The 17,279-nt window shown below is 39.8% G+C and overlaps 1 protein-coding gene across 1 annotated transcript in view; it reads left to right on the plus strand.

Annotated features, from left to right (window-relative positions):
• The first annotated feature begins 6,954 nt into the window (after positions 1-6,954).
• Positions 6,955-17,279, plus strand: part of TRPM5 (transient receptor potential cation channel subfamily M member 5) — a 40,320-nt gene continuing 29,995 nt past the window's right edge. The window contains exons 1-5 of the mRNA XM_059825701.1: positions 6,955-7,071; positions 8,044-8,224; positions 9,779-9,945; positions 13,306-13,486; positions 15,923-15,987. Of these exons, the coding sequence (XP_059681684.1) occupies positions 6,955-7,071; positions 8,044-8,224; positions 9,779-9,945; positions 13,306-13,486; positions 15,923-15,987 (711 nt within the window). The remainder of the gene's footprint in view (positions 7,072-8,043; positions 8,225-9,778; positions 9,946-13,305; positions 13,487-15,922; positions 15,988-17,279) is intronic.

The following is a 17,279-nucleotide window of genomic DNA, read 5'->3' on the forward strand; positions in this document are numbered from 1 at the left end:
TAGCAATTCCTTGGCAATCATGGCAGATGATTCTGCTTTGTCAGGAGGCTGTGGTGCAGAAACATCTCATGCGTCGTTACCAGAATTTGAATGTGCTAATTCCCAACAAACATTCTCCAAAGCTGCAACGTAAATATAAGCAAGATAATGTGTATAATTGCACATAGATGTATATACATCAGTCTCTCACACAGATACAGATTTATTTTCCCCTAACAAATACCTCTTTTCATCTCACATTGTATATTTATATTCCCACAGCAGGTTTAGATATTTTTTCCCTTTCTGAATTCTAGTTAATGCCTTCTCATACCTCCCCTTCTCCGTTGCATTTACCTTTGATTAAAATACTGGGTTTGTTTCTTCACACTTCACATACACCCCAGTTAGAGACCATCCAATTCATCTCTGGAGCACATGCTGAAATTTCATATTAATTTTGCAGTCTTTACTCTGCCCTTCACTTCTCTAGTTTTCTGTATTCTGATCCCCTGCATCTGCTTTGTTCTTATTTATTATGTTTTAATTCAAAACAGAATGAAAACGTGGCTACTATTGGAAGCAAATAATTCCATTACACTGTTGCTGGCACCGGCCCAATAAACTCACTGATGCAATTTTCCTTGAGTGAGTACTTGCACTAAAGTCAGTAGGAGCATTTCCATTAGTGAAGTTACATAAGCATATGCATATCTTGAGGATCAGAGCTGTGGACACACATCCAACTCTTAGGGTTGCAATAACATGCAGGTTAAGGTCAAGTTCTTTGAGTCACAATATACAGACTCCATCACAATCGAGGAGTGCGGCCTGCTTGCTTTACTTGCTACCTAACCAGCGGTATAAGGGTTTCATTCTTTCCAGGGAAGTATTTCTCTGAGTGTGGTTACTATTGTATCCCTGGGCAGCCTTGTTACCATTCTTCCCTTGAGCCCATTACTTGCTGTCCTAGCAAGTATATAAAGAACACATCTTCCACAAATATATATTCACAAAATATAAAGAACACATCTTTCCTATCAGCCTTTTGCAGTGGTAGGCTCTTACATTCTCCTTTTCCCTTCCTGCAGTCTTCTCTGTTTTTGGTTAGACACTTCTAATTTGCTCAGCTTTCCTTCTCTTTTAGTACAAGGTCTCTGTTGTTCTTGTTGCTCCTGCTCAAACCTTCTTCAGCTGGTCTGTAATACCCTTGAAACTTGGCACCCAAACCCAAACAGAATATTGCAGCTAAAGCTGTTCTGACGAACAGCTGAGTGACTTCACGCAGGCTAACCTGTTTACACTGTCCTATACAGCATTTCTCTCTTGCAAGAACAGCATAGCATTGCTCACTTGGCATTTGCTCTGCCCGTAACGCTTAGATCATTTGCAACAGGACTGCAATTTAGCCAATGGTATCCCGTTACGTGTGTTGGAAGCTGATTCTTCCTGCTCAAGCAAAGTTCATTGTACTTGTCTCTGCTGCTGTTTCCCCCTTACTATTCACTTGCACCATTACTGGGACCCCTCTCTTTTTCTGACCAATAGTTAAGGCTCACTTTTCGTTAGGATTGCTAGCTCACCCCGAACCAGTAAGGGCACAGTAATTAGTGTAGTTTTCTTTTGCTCCACATGAAAGCTTCCTTTAAGGTTTATAAACCAATGGATTTGCTCCATCTGCCGCTGAAGCTAAGGGGGGACTTTATGATTGATTTAACATCAATAATACTGAGCCTATTGTATTACTATATTTAATCATTTCACCTACATATTCAAGTGTACTCCTTGGGTGGGTGGAGGAATCCGATAGTGATTAAACGTCAGGGTGTGTCTCAGCCTGCTGATCAGCATACTAGTATGAAGGAGAATTCTTACTACTGCTAAGTCCCGAGAGCTAATGACTACCATACACCTACGCTCTTAATCGAACCATTACAATTGAGGTCAAGCCATCCCTTGACCAGGCCCATTTTCACAATACGTGTTTGAAAGGCTCAAGCTTGACCTTTCTTCCTTCCATGGACACAGCCTAACCTTGGCTAAAATCTAAAGGAAGGATAAAACAGACCCACCCCCTTGTCACCCACCTGGAGGTGAACCATCTGTCATTTGTTACCACACGAGGAGGACGAGCTGCACATTCACAGTGTGCTAAGTAGCAGTGACAATAGCTGGAAAGAACCTGTGGAAAGCTAGGGGAAACAGTGAGAGAAGTTGTAGGGGGAAAAGGAGGCTGGGGAGAGAAGGCGTGGCAGAGGATGGGTGAGGAAGCAGAGACAGGAGGGAGAACAGTCCAGAAAGGGATGTAAGTAGGTGTCAAAGTGTTTCTCTGTGGTTCTGATCTCATCACTTTTTCTGGATAAATCCTTCAGGAAAGAATCTCTGCAGGGATCCCCCTTGTAGAGTTTCCCTACAGCCTTCATAACCGTCCCCCTGAAGTTATACCTCCCTGCCAATTTCCTACATCCCAGAAATCTAGAACGCTCAAATAAGAAGTTCAGACCATCCAAAATGAAGGACTAAACAGCATTAGGACCTGCAAACTCCAGCATTCCAAGCACTGGTACAATGGTACAATTGTAACAGCTCCCGTTTACGAGGTTAAAGAAATAATGATTCATGAGACTGGCTGAGACCTGGAATGATTTAATCAGGCCATCCCTAATGTAAATGACATTGACTCACATTTCCAGATGTAGGTGGAACTGGCAATTGTCTTTTCCTCATAATTGTCTTAACTTGCTTTGCTAGTTAGGAATAGTTTTCTAGGTTATATTTCAAATCTGGTAATCATTAGAGGTACATTCTTTCCATAGTTTGTATTTATAGTCAATGGGAACATCTAGGACAGAATTTGACCTACAAACTTAAATATGTAGCAGCAGCCAACATAGAAAAATCTGTACTTAAGTCTGAACCAAAACTAAAGTAAGATTGCTCCTTATATACATATGTACACAAAATTTAAAATATGAATGCACAGACTGGGGCAGGTAAGATTTTTGTGGCTTTTTTTCCCCCCACCCTTTAAGTATTTCTGATTGCTTGCCTTTAGGTAATCTTTTCATCAAATTTATACAATGGCATTCTCACTCATAATGGAGGGGAAAAAACTTTAAATATTAGGATAAAAAAAGTTGCAATTCTCTAAAAAGTTTAACAGAAAATAGTATATGGAAAGGGAGAAAGTTATGAAGTACTGGTCATCCCCCATTTTTTTTTTTTTTCATTCAGCTGTGTTTATAGCCTTTGTCTCTTCTTTGCTTTCCTGCCTACCTTTCCTCTCATCCAAAAAGTGCTTAGACCATGCTCCTCTTTCTGACTATCTGCCTAGTCTTTCCCAAGGCATGGACTTATTCCAGACCCTTGCAATTAAACAATACTCCGTGATGTTACAGTGATGCAAACTGACCCTAGTTAAGCTGACTGCAGTGGAATGTCATGACTTTGACCACAAAGATTTGACCCAATTACTGTGACCTGACACACTTGCAATCTAGTACAGCCTGAAGTCTCAAAGCAATAGGCCCTGAAACCACCAGAGATTTACGTGAGGGCTGGAACCAAGCAGAACAAGAATGAATTAAACCCAGGAGAAAGGCACTTTAAAAACTGTAATTATAATACATAGTTTGTTAATACATGCTTACTTTGCTTGTTAGAGGACATTGGGTGAGATGTCCACATGCTTTTTAAGAACAGAAGTCTTAATAATCCAGGAGGACATGACAGAGCTGACTATATCCTCTTCTGAATATACATTCAAATATTAGGGACATAATGCAGTCTGTGTGCTGATTGATCAGTACGTGGTGAAGCTCCACTGCAGTGCAAGCGGTAAGGCGCGGTGGTAAGGCAATGTGCAGTACTCGAACAGATCCATGCAGTGTTCTGCGATTCTGCCCATAACAGCTGAGACAACTATAGAAGAAGGTAAGGAAATATTTACTGTGGTCAGCCTTTGTGCTTAAGAACCACATCTACAAATCTTATGGAAGCAGGTTTTTTTTCTGGTGATTTTGCAACATTCATAATGTTAAGCGACTCCTAGTTTTGTTTTTTCCCCCACTTCTATAGTATCTATAGAGCAGCCTTTAAAATCTTCTTCCCCACCCCTTTAAATACCAAAGCAACATTTCCCTGCTCTGTTAGCACCATTGGGTGGAACATTGCACTGACGTGGAACATTTGCACCTGTACATTACTGCAATCATACTGAAAGTCACAGTATTTATTCCTTGGAAGTCAAACAACAGGTAGAAGATAAAGCAAGAAAAACTGTCGAAGTGTCAAATCTCACTAAAACCAAAAACAACAACAAAAAACCCACCAAAAAAAAAAAAAGCAAGTTACTTGGCATTGCTCATTGGCTTTGTCTGTAAAAGCTCCTGAAAGCTGCATGCAGAAACTTAGGAAATATCACTCCATAACAGTCCAGGATCTCGTCTAGTTTAGATTCTCAGCTCCATAAAGGGCTACACTATATTCTTGCATGGATACCATTCAGAATCCTGCATAATTTTTGGACTTGTTTTGCCATTCTGTCAGTACCACTTTTCTGCTCTTGATGCTGGAAGACTTCCTGGCTTGGAATATGAACACAAGAACAGCTGTAGAAGATCATAACAAATTCCATTTAGCTCTGTATCCCATCACAGACAGCGGCCTGCAGGGATGCTGAAGAAATGCTGTAAGAACAGGATGGAACGATGAAGTAATACATCTCCAAAATAAGCTCTCAGTCGCTAGTGTCGTGGTTCAGAGACGGCTTGATATAAAAAAAAAAAGGGGGGGGGGGGAAGTAGTGCCCTGTGCAATGCCAGTTACCAGCTGCCTTCCTCACTTTCCAGTCTTATAAAAGCTTGTGCTTGTGAACAAAGCTTCTGTCTCTGCATCTTATCTATTTTTGTCTCCTTCATTGTTGTTCACTAGCATTGAGAACCAGAATTCCTAAACTGAAAATTAAATAATGTGCTATTTCTGGAAAAAACTAATTATCCAAATGCAAGAATATGCCTTACAAATCTCAGCAGCTCAGTGTCTTTATTCCAAAAGAGAAGTCATGGATAACCACACGATCAAATTTTGCAAGCTTGGATCTAGAACTACACTTAAAATTAACCACTTGGGGCCTATCTATGAGGCCAAATTAACCGTCACATTACTTTGTAAATTGCTATCTATTCCAAGTTCATTGTGTGTGTGTAGACATAAATAAACATGTACTATCTAGGACAGTGATGAATGGTGACTAAACGTACCCTGGAAATTCAGTCCTGAATACTTTTTTCTAATCAAATCTTTTGTTCTGTCAGCAAGTTCCAGGGAGTGATTTATGTACTTTAGAATAGTCAGAGTGTGTTATTATGACTCTGTATTAACTATTTTTCCCCAGAATACTGCCTTCTGTGCTCTTAGGAGATAAAGCTGCATCTCCAGTGGAAAAGAGGACTCAAACAAAAAGGTGGGCTTTGCTGTGACCACCACTATTGATAATCCAAAAGAAGTTCTTTTAGGTAAGACTCTTCAGGGGACTAGTCCGATATCCTAGTACTCAGAATAAACACTTAATTCTCTCCAGAAGTGACTAGCATGCAGGCAGGGAGAAGAATGAGAACAGCATCCTTAAAGCAGTGATCTCTGACAGAAGTTTGGGAGGTGGATACAGAGGTATGGAATAGCTGTAGGGGAAACAAATCATGATAGGGTCCATAACCACTTTTCAGAGGTAGATCAGAGAAAAAGGCAACTCCAAACAACGTGTTCACAGAAAACATAAGAGCGGAGAAGAAAACAGAGGCAGCAGTGGGGAAGCAGCCAGGATACAGCTCCCAAGAGACTTCCCAGCCCAAGGGAACACCTGGAGGCCTTGCTCCCTCTACTGGAGCGTCCTAATAGACCCACAAGAGACTTGCTAGTTTGACCCACTTTGAAGTCCACAGCAAATTTCTTGGACTAGGAAAAAAAGATTAATGCAGGGTTGATTACCATTGCTGGCTTACTATCACAAGGATTTTTTAAAAGGACTGAATATGTACTTGAGTATGCAGATGAAGGCAGAGGGGAGAGAGCTATTTCATTGCTTTTGTTTTGAAAAGAAACAGCATAAGGCATACAAGATGAAATCTGTATTTTTCAAATATCATAATTATATTAGTTCAGTCAAACAGGGACGTAGGAGAAGCAAGCAGACCTTTTCAGTGTCTCATGTAGTGCAGAAGAACAACTCCTGTTACATGACCTTTGCTCTAGGTCAGATTACTCACCATCATTCCTGTAGCTACATATAGCAAAAACCACCTGCCTTTTTGAACTGTATGTTCTTGCAGAGCACAGCCCGGCCTTAAATACTTTGGCTTATGAATAAATAGCCTATTCCTACAGCAAACAGAGAGTAAACCTCTCCTAAAGTATCTTCAGATGAATACAATGTCATCACTTAGTTATTTAGCATTCGTGTTGGATAATACAAGTCATAGTAGCATGATGTATAACAACAGCAAGAAACCGTGACTCACATACTCACTGACACAGCTCTACTCTTGCTTGCAATAGTTTGTGGCTGAGGCTCCTCTTTCTCTCTTGTAGAATTAGGGTCACCTTTGGGCTCTGAGACACTCCACGTGACTTTGGACAGATTGCAGGACCTCGCACCTTGCAACTCAGCTTTCTGTCTGCTAGATGAGAGTTGAGAGAGCCTTACTTCTTCATGCCTTTTTATAACTTAAATTACATAGCTTTGGTGTGGAATCTGCCTCCTCCTGCATATAACATCCAACATTTGGTACAAACACCTCCAATTTTAGTTGAACCTTGGAAGTATAATAGTAGAAGAGTAAAATATTTGTCTAAAAACTCAGCTAGATGTAAATTAATGGATTTTGTGGCCTCTCCACTTTGAACAGCTTCTCATTTTCCAGTGTTCTGTCATCTCGGTGGACACCTTGGTCTACTGGTGATCACTTTAGAAATTCAATGGAGGAAATGGAAACCAGACCCTGCAGCAGTGACAAAGAGGAAGCTTTCAAAAGAGAACTACCATACTGCATAGGAGAAATAGACTTCACAGCTTCTGGGAAGAAACGTGGAAAGGTACAGCACTGAGGAGTTTTAACCCTTTAGGACTATTGTTGTTGTTCAGCTGTTACTTCTTAGCATTAAAATGTAGAGACTGTAATAGTGAGGGTCAATGTGCCACAGGGTGAGGCACCACACTGTACTCCAAGTAGGGACCATACCTTCCTGAACATGAAGTAAGGCCTATTTATATACATAAATCAAATTACTTGACTTGCACTGACATGCTACAAGTACAGTTGATCACTTTTTCCTTAAAAAAAACCCAAATTATGTGCCCAGCTTCCTTCATTTTGCATAATTTCCCTGTTTTAACTTCTTTCTGCCAAAAATTAATCACTACGGATTTCAACATTTTAAACATACTTTTGAGCCTTTTCAAGACTCTCCTTAAAGTTCTCTCTTTCTGTTCAGCTAATATGCAGAGAAGGATGTACATGGACAGACCCACCTCCTCACTAGCCCCTTGCATGCATTAGTGCTAGAGCAGAAAGAATTCCTAGGATTAGAAATATGCCTTAAGATTTTGTTTCATTGTAAAGTCTGAAGCACAAAGCCAAAATATATGCAGAACAGGAAGAAGCGATAGATTCATGAAACACGTCCTTGAAAAACAGACGTGAAATCAGGCAAATATTTCAGCTAGTGCAGAAACAAGAAACGCCCAAGGAATTTGCTGGCTTTGCTAGACTAACATGGAACTGAAGGCAGTTCAAGAGGAACAGCAGCATTAAAGGAGAGAGTGATATGTCAGTCTACAACACAGAATTAATGAAACTGACCCAATTAGTGAAATAACAATTATACAGAAGCCTGCTAAATTCATCCTAGTATTTCGTTCTCTGTCAGGTCTTGCTCAAATCCATTTTTTTTTTTAAATAACCAAGTTGATGATAAATTTCCCTCTGCATTCACCATGAACAAAATCTCTACTGTATCCTACTGTCCCATTGTTATTCAGTGGTTTTTTTGTTTTGTTTGTTGAAGTTTATTAAGGTCCCAAGTACCATTCATCCTGGAATTATATTCGAAGTTATGCTCAACAAATGGAAGCTACCCGCTCCCAATCTGGTTGTCTCTTTATTAGGGGAAGAAGAAAATTTCCAGATGAAGCCTTGGTTACGGGACACCTTAAAAAAAGGACTTCTAAAGGCAGCTCAAAGCACAGGTTAGTGCTTTAGGCTTTAAAGAAGGAATTTCTATTCCTACTGGATTCTCACACCTAGAATCCAGTGATCTTTTAATGTCAATGGGCCTGCTCACATGATTATTTTTGGAAGTTTGAGGCTTTGCTGTATGCAACCGACAACCTGTATTTATATAGCTTTGAAAATTAAAGTTATCGTATTAGAAATAGCAAAAATAACTTACTTAAAACCAAATTACTCTAGGCATCCATTCCTGAAGTGTAAAATTACCTGATGTTATTCCCTCGGAGATGACACTAGAAAGATAGCATGAGATGGGAGCAAATACATTGTCCCTCTTTGGTGCCATAGCAAAATAATTCTTGAGAGAGCATAGCAATTTGACTTCAACAAGAGTGAATTTAGGTCAAAAATAAGACCTCTTGTTTTCTCCATACTCACTTTTTAGCTACCAGTCAAAATCATGTTACAATAGTTTTCATTTTTTGAAAATAGCTTTCTTCAAATCTAAAGAGTTGAACAGACTTTGCTAGTAAAACAGTGAGACTCAAGTTTAAACAAAAAGACCTTGGTAATGTATAACACAAAATAAACCAGCTCACTTTCTCCCTTACTGTTCACGTGAATGACAACTGTAGTGAAAAGCATTTAAAAACAAACCCAAACAAATCAACATCTGGGAACATACATGGAAGCGGCTTCATTTAAGATGACATTTTTTTCCCCTGTAGCTTTATGAAAATACCTGCAAAACTAAGTGAAAATATCTGTAAGCATTTCACAGCAAGCTCTTGGTTTAGCTTCACTGATCCAGACAAGATTGTAAGTTTTGCTTTTTGTAATGGAACAGCCCAGTACCAAAACTCTTTTTGGTACTTTTGTACCACACAGATATTCTCTATCTCCAAGTGCCTTCTATACTTAAGACTGGACAGCATCAAGATCTCCAGTTCCTTTATGTTACGTATTTGAAAAAGGTTGGTTAGCTGTTTACCTAGGGTTCTCCAAATTCTTTGTCACCATAACAATACTGCTGTAAATCCTACTCTCCTGAAGAATTCACTCTCCAACACACAAAAGAACAAGAGAAAGAGAACACCAGATTAGGCAGGTTATGCCCAAGCTCTTCCTCTACCAGGTGATTGCATTTGACTGTTTAGTCCTCAGTTCAAGCCAACAACCTCCTCCACCCCGTCCCTTTGCTCTTCCTCGTGCAACAATCAGACCTGCTCAGTATAGTGATGTTTCTGCTAATATTTAGACAGTAAGTGCCTCTAGACTGGACACAGCATTCTTGATGGGTGTATTGACAAAGAGTAAAGATGGCAAGATTGCATCACATCATATGTGAAGCACGTTTGCTTGGGCATATAATTTCTTCTTGTTTTCCTTATTAAAGTCTTACATACTTTATATGTATTTTAATTCTAAAAGTTACAGTCCACCAAGTCCTGTCTACAGTTTATCGATCTAAAAAACCACCTTAAATCCAGTACTGCAAGTATTGTTACTTGACACACGAACATGTTCAATTATAAAGAAATTATCTAACTATTTTTAACAAATAATTTCAGGTGCCTGGATTTTTACCAGCGCTTTACGTGTAGGAATAACAAGACACTTAGTGCAAGCAGTCCGAGATCATGCACTGGCTAGTACTTCATCCAAAGTAAGAGTGATTGCCATAGGAATAACTTCAGTAAGAAAAATTCAGCACAGAGAAATTCTGGACAACACAAAGGTATTTTTCTCTTATTCTACTCGTGAAACAGGATTGATCAGAAGTAAGCTACACCTTTACAAGATTTGGAAGTAGTAAGCAGAAAAACGTTGATCTAACTTAAAAACAAAAGTGGGGTTTAAAGTGTGATTTGGGGGAAAACAACTAAAGAGGAGGAAGAATTGTTAAGCCCTGACGATTCTATGCCCTGTGCACTCAGAATACTTGGCAGCAATTCTGCAAATATCCAGCAGGTGACAGCATTAGACATTAGCGCAGCGACGAGAGTAATCGTGCATCATAAGGTACCTTTAATATTTTTTTCCCTTGCCCACTTACTGCAGAAAACACTTACTCCAAGCTATTTCATAAATACTGTAAAAAGTATATTTTCTAGTATGGAACACAAGCCATAAATATTTCAAAACTAAGTTTTCATAAGTAATCATTGAATTGGTGTCTAATATGCAAAAACTTGCTCAACACACCAGACCAAAAACGCTAGCCATGCAAGCTTTTGCCTAGTTGTTGGAAACTCCAGGGACTTCACAATTCAGGTCAAAGCAATCAAAGTTCTTGGGGGAAAAAAAACAAAACAAACAAACCCAAAACAAATAAAAAACCTCTCCCAACACAACAGTTGCTGAAAACATCAAGGGAAGTTGATACTGAATTGACCTAGAGGTGGAGAAAAAAAAATTACGGCATGACCTTCTTGCCACTGGATATACAGTCTGTCCTAAGCAGAATATTACAAAGTAGGTGCGCAGTGACAGTGAATGACAGTTTCTCTGTGCCATTTTACTTCCCCGCAGAAGCTAAGAAACAAATGACAAACACAGCCCTTTGAACTCACACCTAGTTCTCCTCTCAGATAGGCTAGCAAGTACCAGCTAGCAGCTGGGAGACTGCCAGACCGTATCAGCAGTTTATCGTCATTTGGCTTCCCCTTTTTCCATCTTTTTTGCCAAGGACAGCTACCTATGTGCTCTACCAGGTGGGACTCTTTAGCTGGAAGACTTTAACCTATTTGTGTGGCTGAACTGGTCCGAAAGGACCTCTGAGGAAAGAATTCGGTTCATCACATTTGTGAATTTTATTCAATAAAGTTGCTTTGGCAAATGCAAACTAAGTATTTCACCTCCCTCCTAGGCTAAGTGATCAAAATGCATCTGGATCTTTCCCAACCAGCAGCAACAAGTGCACTGGTCTTTTTATTGTATTAGATTTTCTCCCCCTTAACTAAAACCCAAACTCTTTGTCAAGGAATATATCGTGTAAAGTGTTCCTGACCCTATGACTTCTGGCACTGCTTCCACCCAAAGACATTCTGGATTTTAGTCAGTAACTTTAAGACAAAGGAACTATAGACAGGGATGTTGATCTAAACCCAGTTCTCTTACACTTGGCACTAACACAAGCAGCTTGTTGTATGAAATAGAGCTAACAATCCACACTAACAAGGAGAAAAAACAAGCCCTGAAGTCAGTGGATCCCTCCCATCTCTTCTGTGTTAATGGTATGCTTTAAACATCATTGAAAGATCACTTCCACATTTGCAGAAAATAAATAGGAAAATCCCCAAGGGCCTTTTTCAATTGGTTGTTGTGCCTCCAGGCCCTAATCAAAGGCCAGATCTTTGGCGAGGAGGCTTAACATTACATGGCAGCAGAATACAGGCACACCCTCTGTCAAAACAAAAATTGAAGGAAAATTAATTGTGTCAAGAAGCTTTCCCCAACAAATGAGAGACAGAAGGATGTCAAAGAAACTTGTGGCACTTGCTGTTTGTAAAGGACATGCAAATTTATTGCTTTTTTCCCTGGAACAGCCTCTGATGTTCCTACTCTTCCCAGAGCTGCTGACAGGGAAAAAAGCCATAGGAACACATCGGATTACAGCCTTTTCACCTTGCTTTGAAGGAGATTTCTCTTCTCCAGTTTACTGTATGCAGCTTCATTTCAGAAAGCCACTTAGGGGCATGCTATGCAGTGTGCTCCACTCTTCTACCTGCAGCGTGAAGGAGCTTGTCCTCTAGGTTACTTAATGTTTTTATGCATAAGTAGTGCTGCAACGAGCTCCTGGTGAAGCGTTCACTGCCTCTCCAACATCAGCCTTAGCCTTGGCTGTGGAGAACCTGGATAACCCCTGGGTTGGACTTCGCCCAGGATTCAACCGGGCACCTGCTTTTCTTAGCAGACACTGCCAAAAGCTGAGATTAAGAAAGGCTCTACATAAAATCTGGCTCTTAAAAACCAGAACATAAATCTCTCCACCACGCCTTAACGATAACTAGGTTACTTGCATAGTTACACTGCTATGTCTAGAAAGGCTTTAACAGCTGCCTGTGTCCACAAAATTAGTGTGAGGAAAACACAATACACAGGCACAATAGCCAAGCTGACAGTCTGAGTTTTGTTCATCAGCTCAAAGGCTGCAGGAGTTGGACAAGAGGCACAACAGAAGGAAATGCAGATTTTAAACAATTGCTTTAATCTGGTTTGCTTGCAACAGGACAGTGATCATGAAGATGAAAAAGAAGAATAACCAGGTATTCACAGCCTGGCTTGCAGCCAGGAATGATGTACCAAAGTGGATGTGCAACAGTAGGAAAGAAAGATTTATCAAGGAAGTAAGGGGGGCTTGAAAAAGCCTATGTATGGAAGACCATATGTAGCACAATCCTTAGAACAAGACTATGACAGAGGTTCTGTTTTACCCAGACAGTGATTTTATGCAAAAATTCATTAATAAATAATTTCAAGATATAAACACCCCTCGCACAAAATAAAAGCTAATACGATTGCACTTTCTAAAATCTGCCTGTCACACACTCTTTTAGAATGCAATTTCCAAACTGAGAATAACCACTAGACCTCATATAACCCTGTCAATTAAATAAAGCTGGATTTAAATTGATATGGACACATAGCAGGCTAACTTATCTACTGGGCTAAACATGGACAAAACGCTACTGAAATGAATAGGTTTGCCCCTGTTTATACCGGCTGAGGCTTTAGCCCTCTGAGACATTACAGCTCCATCCACAATTATCGGGTCTCATGGCCCCTTTCCATTTGTCTGACAAACGTTTCCAAAACCTCTGAATGCATGCCTACGTTCCAGAAATGATGAGATGTCACTATATTTTGCACAGCCCAAGAGGGAAACTTCAGGGACTTCAGCCTTCAGTCCTGTCAAATCTGGCACCTTTCAGAAGGAACACATTCTCTTTCTCTACCCTTTTCAAAGAGTCTATTCAAGCATCTGAAAGGTGGTGTGCTATGTCATGGTGCAGACAACACAAAAATGCAGATGAAGCACATAAAAACATGGACTGCATTTTGTACAGAACACTAATGTCTCTCCTCCTCTCTCTAGAATGAAAGTCTTGTACACTACAAATCAGACGATAATATCCAAGGCCCACTGTATTCCCTGGACCACAACCATTCCCATTTTATTTTGGTGGATCACATAACACCAGATGAGCCAGATGGAACCACTAAGCTGCGTCTCACCTTGGAAAGGCATATTTCAGAGCAGCGTACTGGATATGGTGGTAAGTAGACTCTATGTAGACATGCTAACTTGAAAAATACTAATATTACAGTGATACTTGTGGGCTCCTGGCCTTACCAAAGGCAAGTCCAACTCTCAAATTAGACAATCTTCTACATAGGCAAGATCAAGTAAACATATTCGTCATTATGTAAGAGGCAGAACTAAAGTGACCTCTGAAGCTGAGAAAGCTGCTCTTTGAACCAAAAATTCTGACTTTCATCACATCTCCTTAAACATAACTCATAGCCGATCTTCAAAGCGTAGCTCAAATTGCCTTAAAGCACAACAAATGGAAAATAAATCCAGCTTTAAGTGCCTTAACCAGTGGTTCCAAGAGATGCATGTTCACTGTTGTATACTTTTATCCGCTCTCACACTCACGATCTTGAATTGCTCCCACACTGGAAGCAAAGACTTGTTCCAAAGCCCTCTGAAATATTTTAAGCCATATTTATTTCAGGATAATATCTTATCCTGGGTAAACAACGTAGCATCTAATGGCCATCTAACTCTATGTGACCTTTGTTTATAATGAGAACTGAGTATTGGGCAGGCCTCCTACTGCTATTTGTGGAAAAAAAAAATCAGTTGTTGTGCTAATACAATTACTTCTACCTTTCCTTTGTTTTTGTAATACCTGCAGTGCTAGCAGAGCTGAAACAGAAGGGAGAGCTCACTTATTCACACTTATATGCATCAGTGGAATATTCAATTACATAGCCCAAAATACGGTTGCACAGATGTACCTGAGAGCAGGAACGCACCCAAAGAATGCTTATCTGGTGACTCAGATAGGAAAGACCACAGGTGGGCTGTATTGGTAGGCTGAAGTTGCAGTGCTAAGAATTATAAAGTAGCCTCTTCCTGCTTGCAAACCAAATCTGATTGAACAAATCTCAGTGGAACAATTTTCTGTCAAAAAATGCTGATTCATTTGACAAATATTTCACTGGAACATACTGAATTCAGAAGATCTCTTCTATAAACAAAGCCAGTGTCGTTCATTTAAGCTCATTTATATTCAAGCTGAGCAAAGCTCTGTGACTTTACTGAAGTAAAACACTTTAATAAGGTCATGCAGAATTTCCCTATTTTAAAAAATACCTAGAAGTCATTCAGAGGAAATTTCTGATATGCTGAATATTCTTTGCAATTAAGGACTTCCCACCTTCCCAGCATAAAGTCAGAATCCCCCTCTGCCCCTCCTCCAGCTAAATCTATGGTAAACGAAGAATATTTGAAGCCATAAACATATCTTGAGGAACTTCTAGTCACAGAGGTCACTCTTCAAACTAGAATGTCACCTTATAGAGGTATGGCAATGCTATGCCATTCACTAAAACAAATGAAGTTACTTGCCAATCATGTCCTGGCTACCGCTCAGTTCTACCTTCTCTGCAGTCATCCCACAACAGATCCAACAAGTAGTAAGTGGTGATCTGTACACTGCTCTGGGAGACCTACAAAGGGAAACATTAAAAAATTGTTTGAACCAAATGCCTTTTATCTTCCAACTGAAAAAGGCATTCATCTCATGATGCTACTGTTTTGATCGAGCTCTTCTAGGCCAATCTATAGTCACCTTTGGATTACACAGTTCAGCATTTACAGTATAAACCACCTAGAAATAAGTGGGCCCCTGTGGGAGAATGGCTAAGGACAGGGATGCCTACCCTGCTGCCATGACACATTAAATATTTCATTAGCATTTCTTTTAAATGTTTAAGAGTACATTATTAATAATCAGCACACTAGACTGTGCTGAATGAAATTTTAAGATCTTTAAGCAGAGTAATGAAGAATATATGGTTCCTATCAACTCATACCTGACTCATCTCACCCTAGCTTGTCTACAGTCAGCCTTTTCGTATTCTTAAATCCTCCTTTTATCAGGCTTTTCTCCTAGATTCCACTACACCTTTCTGCATGTGCATAACACCTGGGACATACTGACAACTTTTCACTTCTAACTGTACCTTAATATAAATAATGGCAGCTGCCTCTCTGAAAACCTAACAATCTTGTCTTGCACCCTAACGCCGCTCTGTTACTCCACTATCTGATCACCTTGCAGCAAATAAATAACTTAAAGTCAACAGTGCTATGACATATAGAAGTGCCAATATCTATATTTTGCAGCCAAGGTGTACTGAGGTGAGAACAGACTGGACTGCTTGCCAGGGTTCACGCAAGACATCCGAGGCAAAGGTGCCTTCGTCCTGAATCTAAGACTAGGACCCTATCTTCTAGGTCACAGTGTTATGCTCTTCCTTTGCCACTTGCTTCTGCAATTGCCTTCCTTCTGCAGGCTCACGTTCTGGTAGGTACCAAAACAGCACATAACAGGAGAAGTATATTTTCAAGGAGTTGGCAAAAAACACAATAGTTTTGTGAAAGTTGTTAACTTTTTAAAATTAAACCATCTGTTTCACAGGAACAGGTAGCATTGAGATCCCTGTGCTTTGCTTACTGGTAAATGGAGGACCAGGCACACTTGAGGTAAGAAGCCGTTTGCAACTTTAGAAAAACAAATTAACTGGTGCTAAGTAATTAATGGAAAATTTGGCCAGATGACAAACACATGTATTGGCACTCTACATAAAGTCAAAATTCCTATCTATACACCATTAAGAACGGAATTCTGTTAATATTAAAATTGCTAGTATTTGTTTGGGAGAACTATTTCCTTTTGAATAAGCACCAGCTGATCATTAAAGCTTCCATTACCAGCTCGTACAGTGGGAAGAAGGAACCCAAACCCAAAAGAAACCCACAGAAGCCAGCTCCAAATCTAGTGAAACAGAAATACTGTGCTATTACTCAACATCATATAAAAAAAATTAATAATTCAGTGCTGTCCAGCACCAGTGAGACAACTGTACTTCCTCTGAGCTCTGTGGCAGAGACAAGACCAGGTTTGCTAGATACGCTATTTAGAACTATAGTGTCCTAGTTCCACTGAGCAAAAATACATTGTAGGACAGAAGACTGGAGAGTTGTCTGCTAACAATTCCATATCTTCTTCAGTGAAAGATGAGTTTTGATTTTTTTCCTGAGTAGTTCTACAACTTAAAGAACCTGTTAACTAGGAGGTACTCTCTGATTTCTGTTTTACTTTCACCGGTATTTTATTTTGCTCCTTTGTAGCAGCCTGTATGTCCGCATGGCGTTTCTTTCATAATACTCTCAGATGAAAAGGAATACTCTACAGTACCTTTAGAGAGACATTTAACCATAATTTAAAGTTTCCAAGTGATGAAATTCTGCCACACAAGCTGGTAACTTCTTTCAGAATAATGACTTATTTCTGGTGATGTTTTCTAGTTTCAGTTTCCAGTCCCTGTATCTTGTCATATCTTTATCAGCTGGACTGAAACACACACTGATATTAGAAATCTCACTGTTTAAACTAGGATTATGTCACCTCTTGAGCTTTCCTTCTAGAAGCTAAATATGGCAGTATTTTCTATATCTTGGGTGTTGGGGGGGGGGGTGTGTGTGGAAATAATAAAATCACATACCACAACCTATAAATCCTCTTTTCAAAGTTCTAGAGAACCAAGTGACTTGGAGACCAAAGGTGGCTGGCTGGAGCTGCCCTAAATTTACATACGCTGGGAACGGATAACTGGTTGTGCTTTTCTTAAATATAAATCGGATAATACACACCAAGGACTACAACAGTTGTTAAAAAAAAAAAACTAAGAAAACCCCTACACAACAAGTGAATCAATAGTTAGATTCTTAGAGTCTCGTTAGCTTCTTGCATAACTCCAGAGTAAGAAACAGAT

The sequence above is a fragment of the Gavia stellata genome, chromosome 17, assembly GCF_030936135.1.
Source record: "Gavia stellata isolate bGavSte3 chromosome 17, bGavSte3.hap2, whole genome shotgun sequence".
NCBI lineage: Eukaryota > Metazoa > Chordata > Aves > Gaviiformes > Gaviidae > Gavia > Gavia stellata.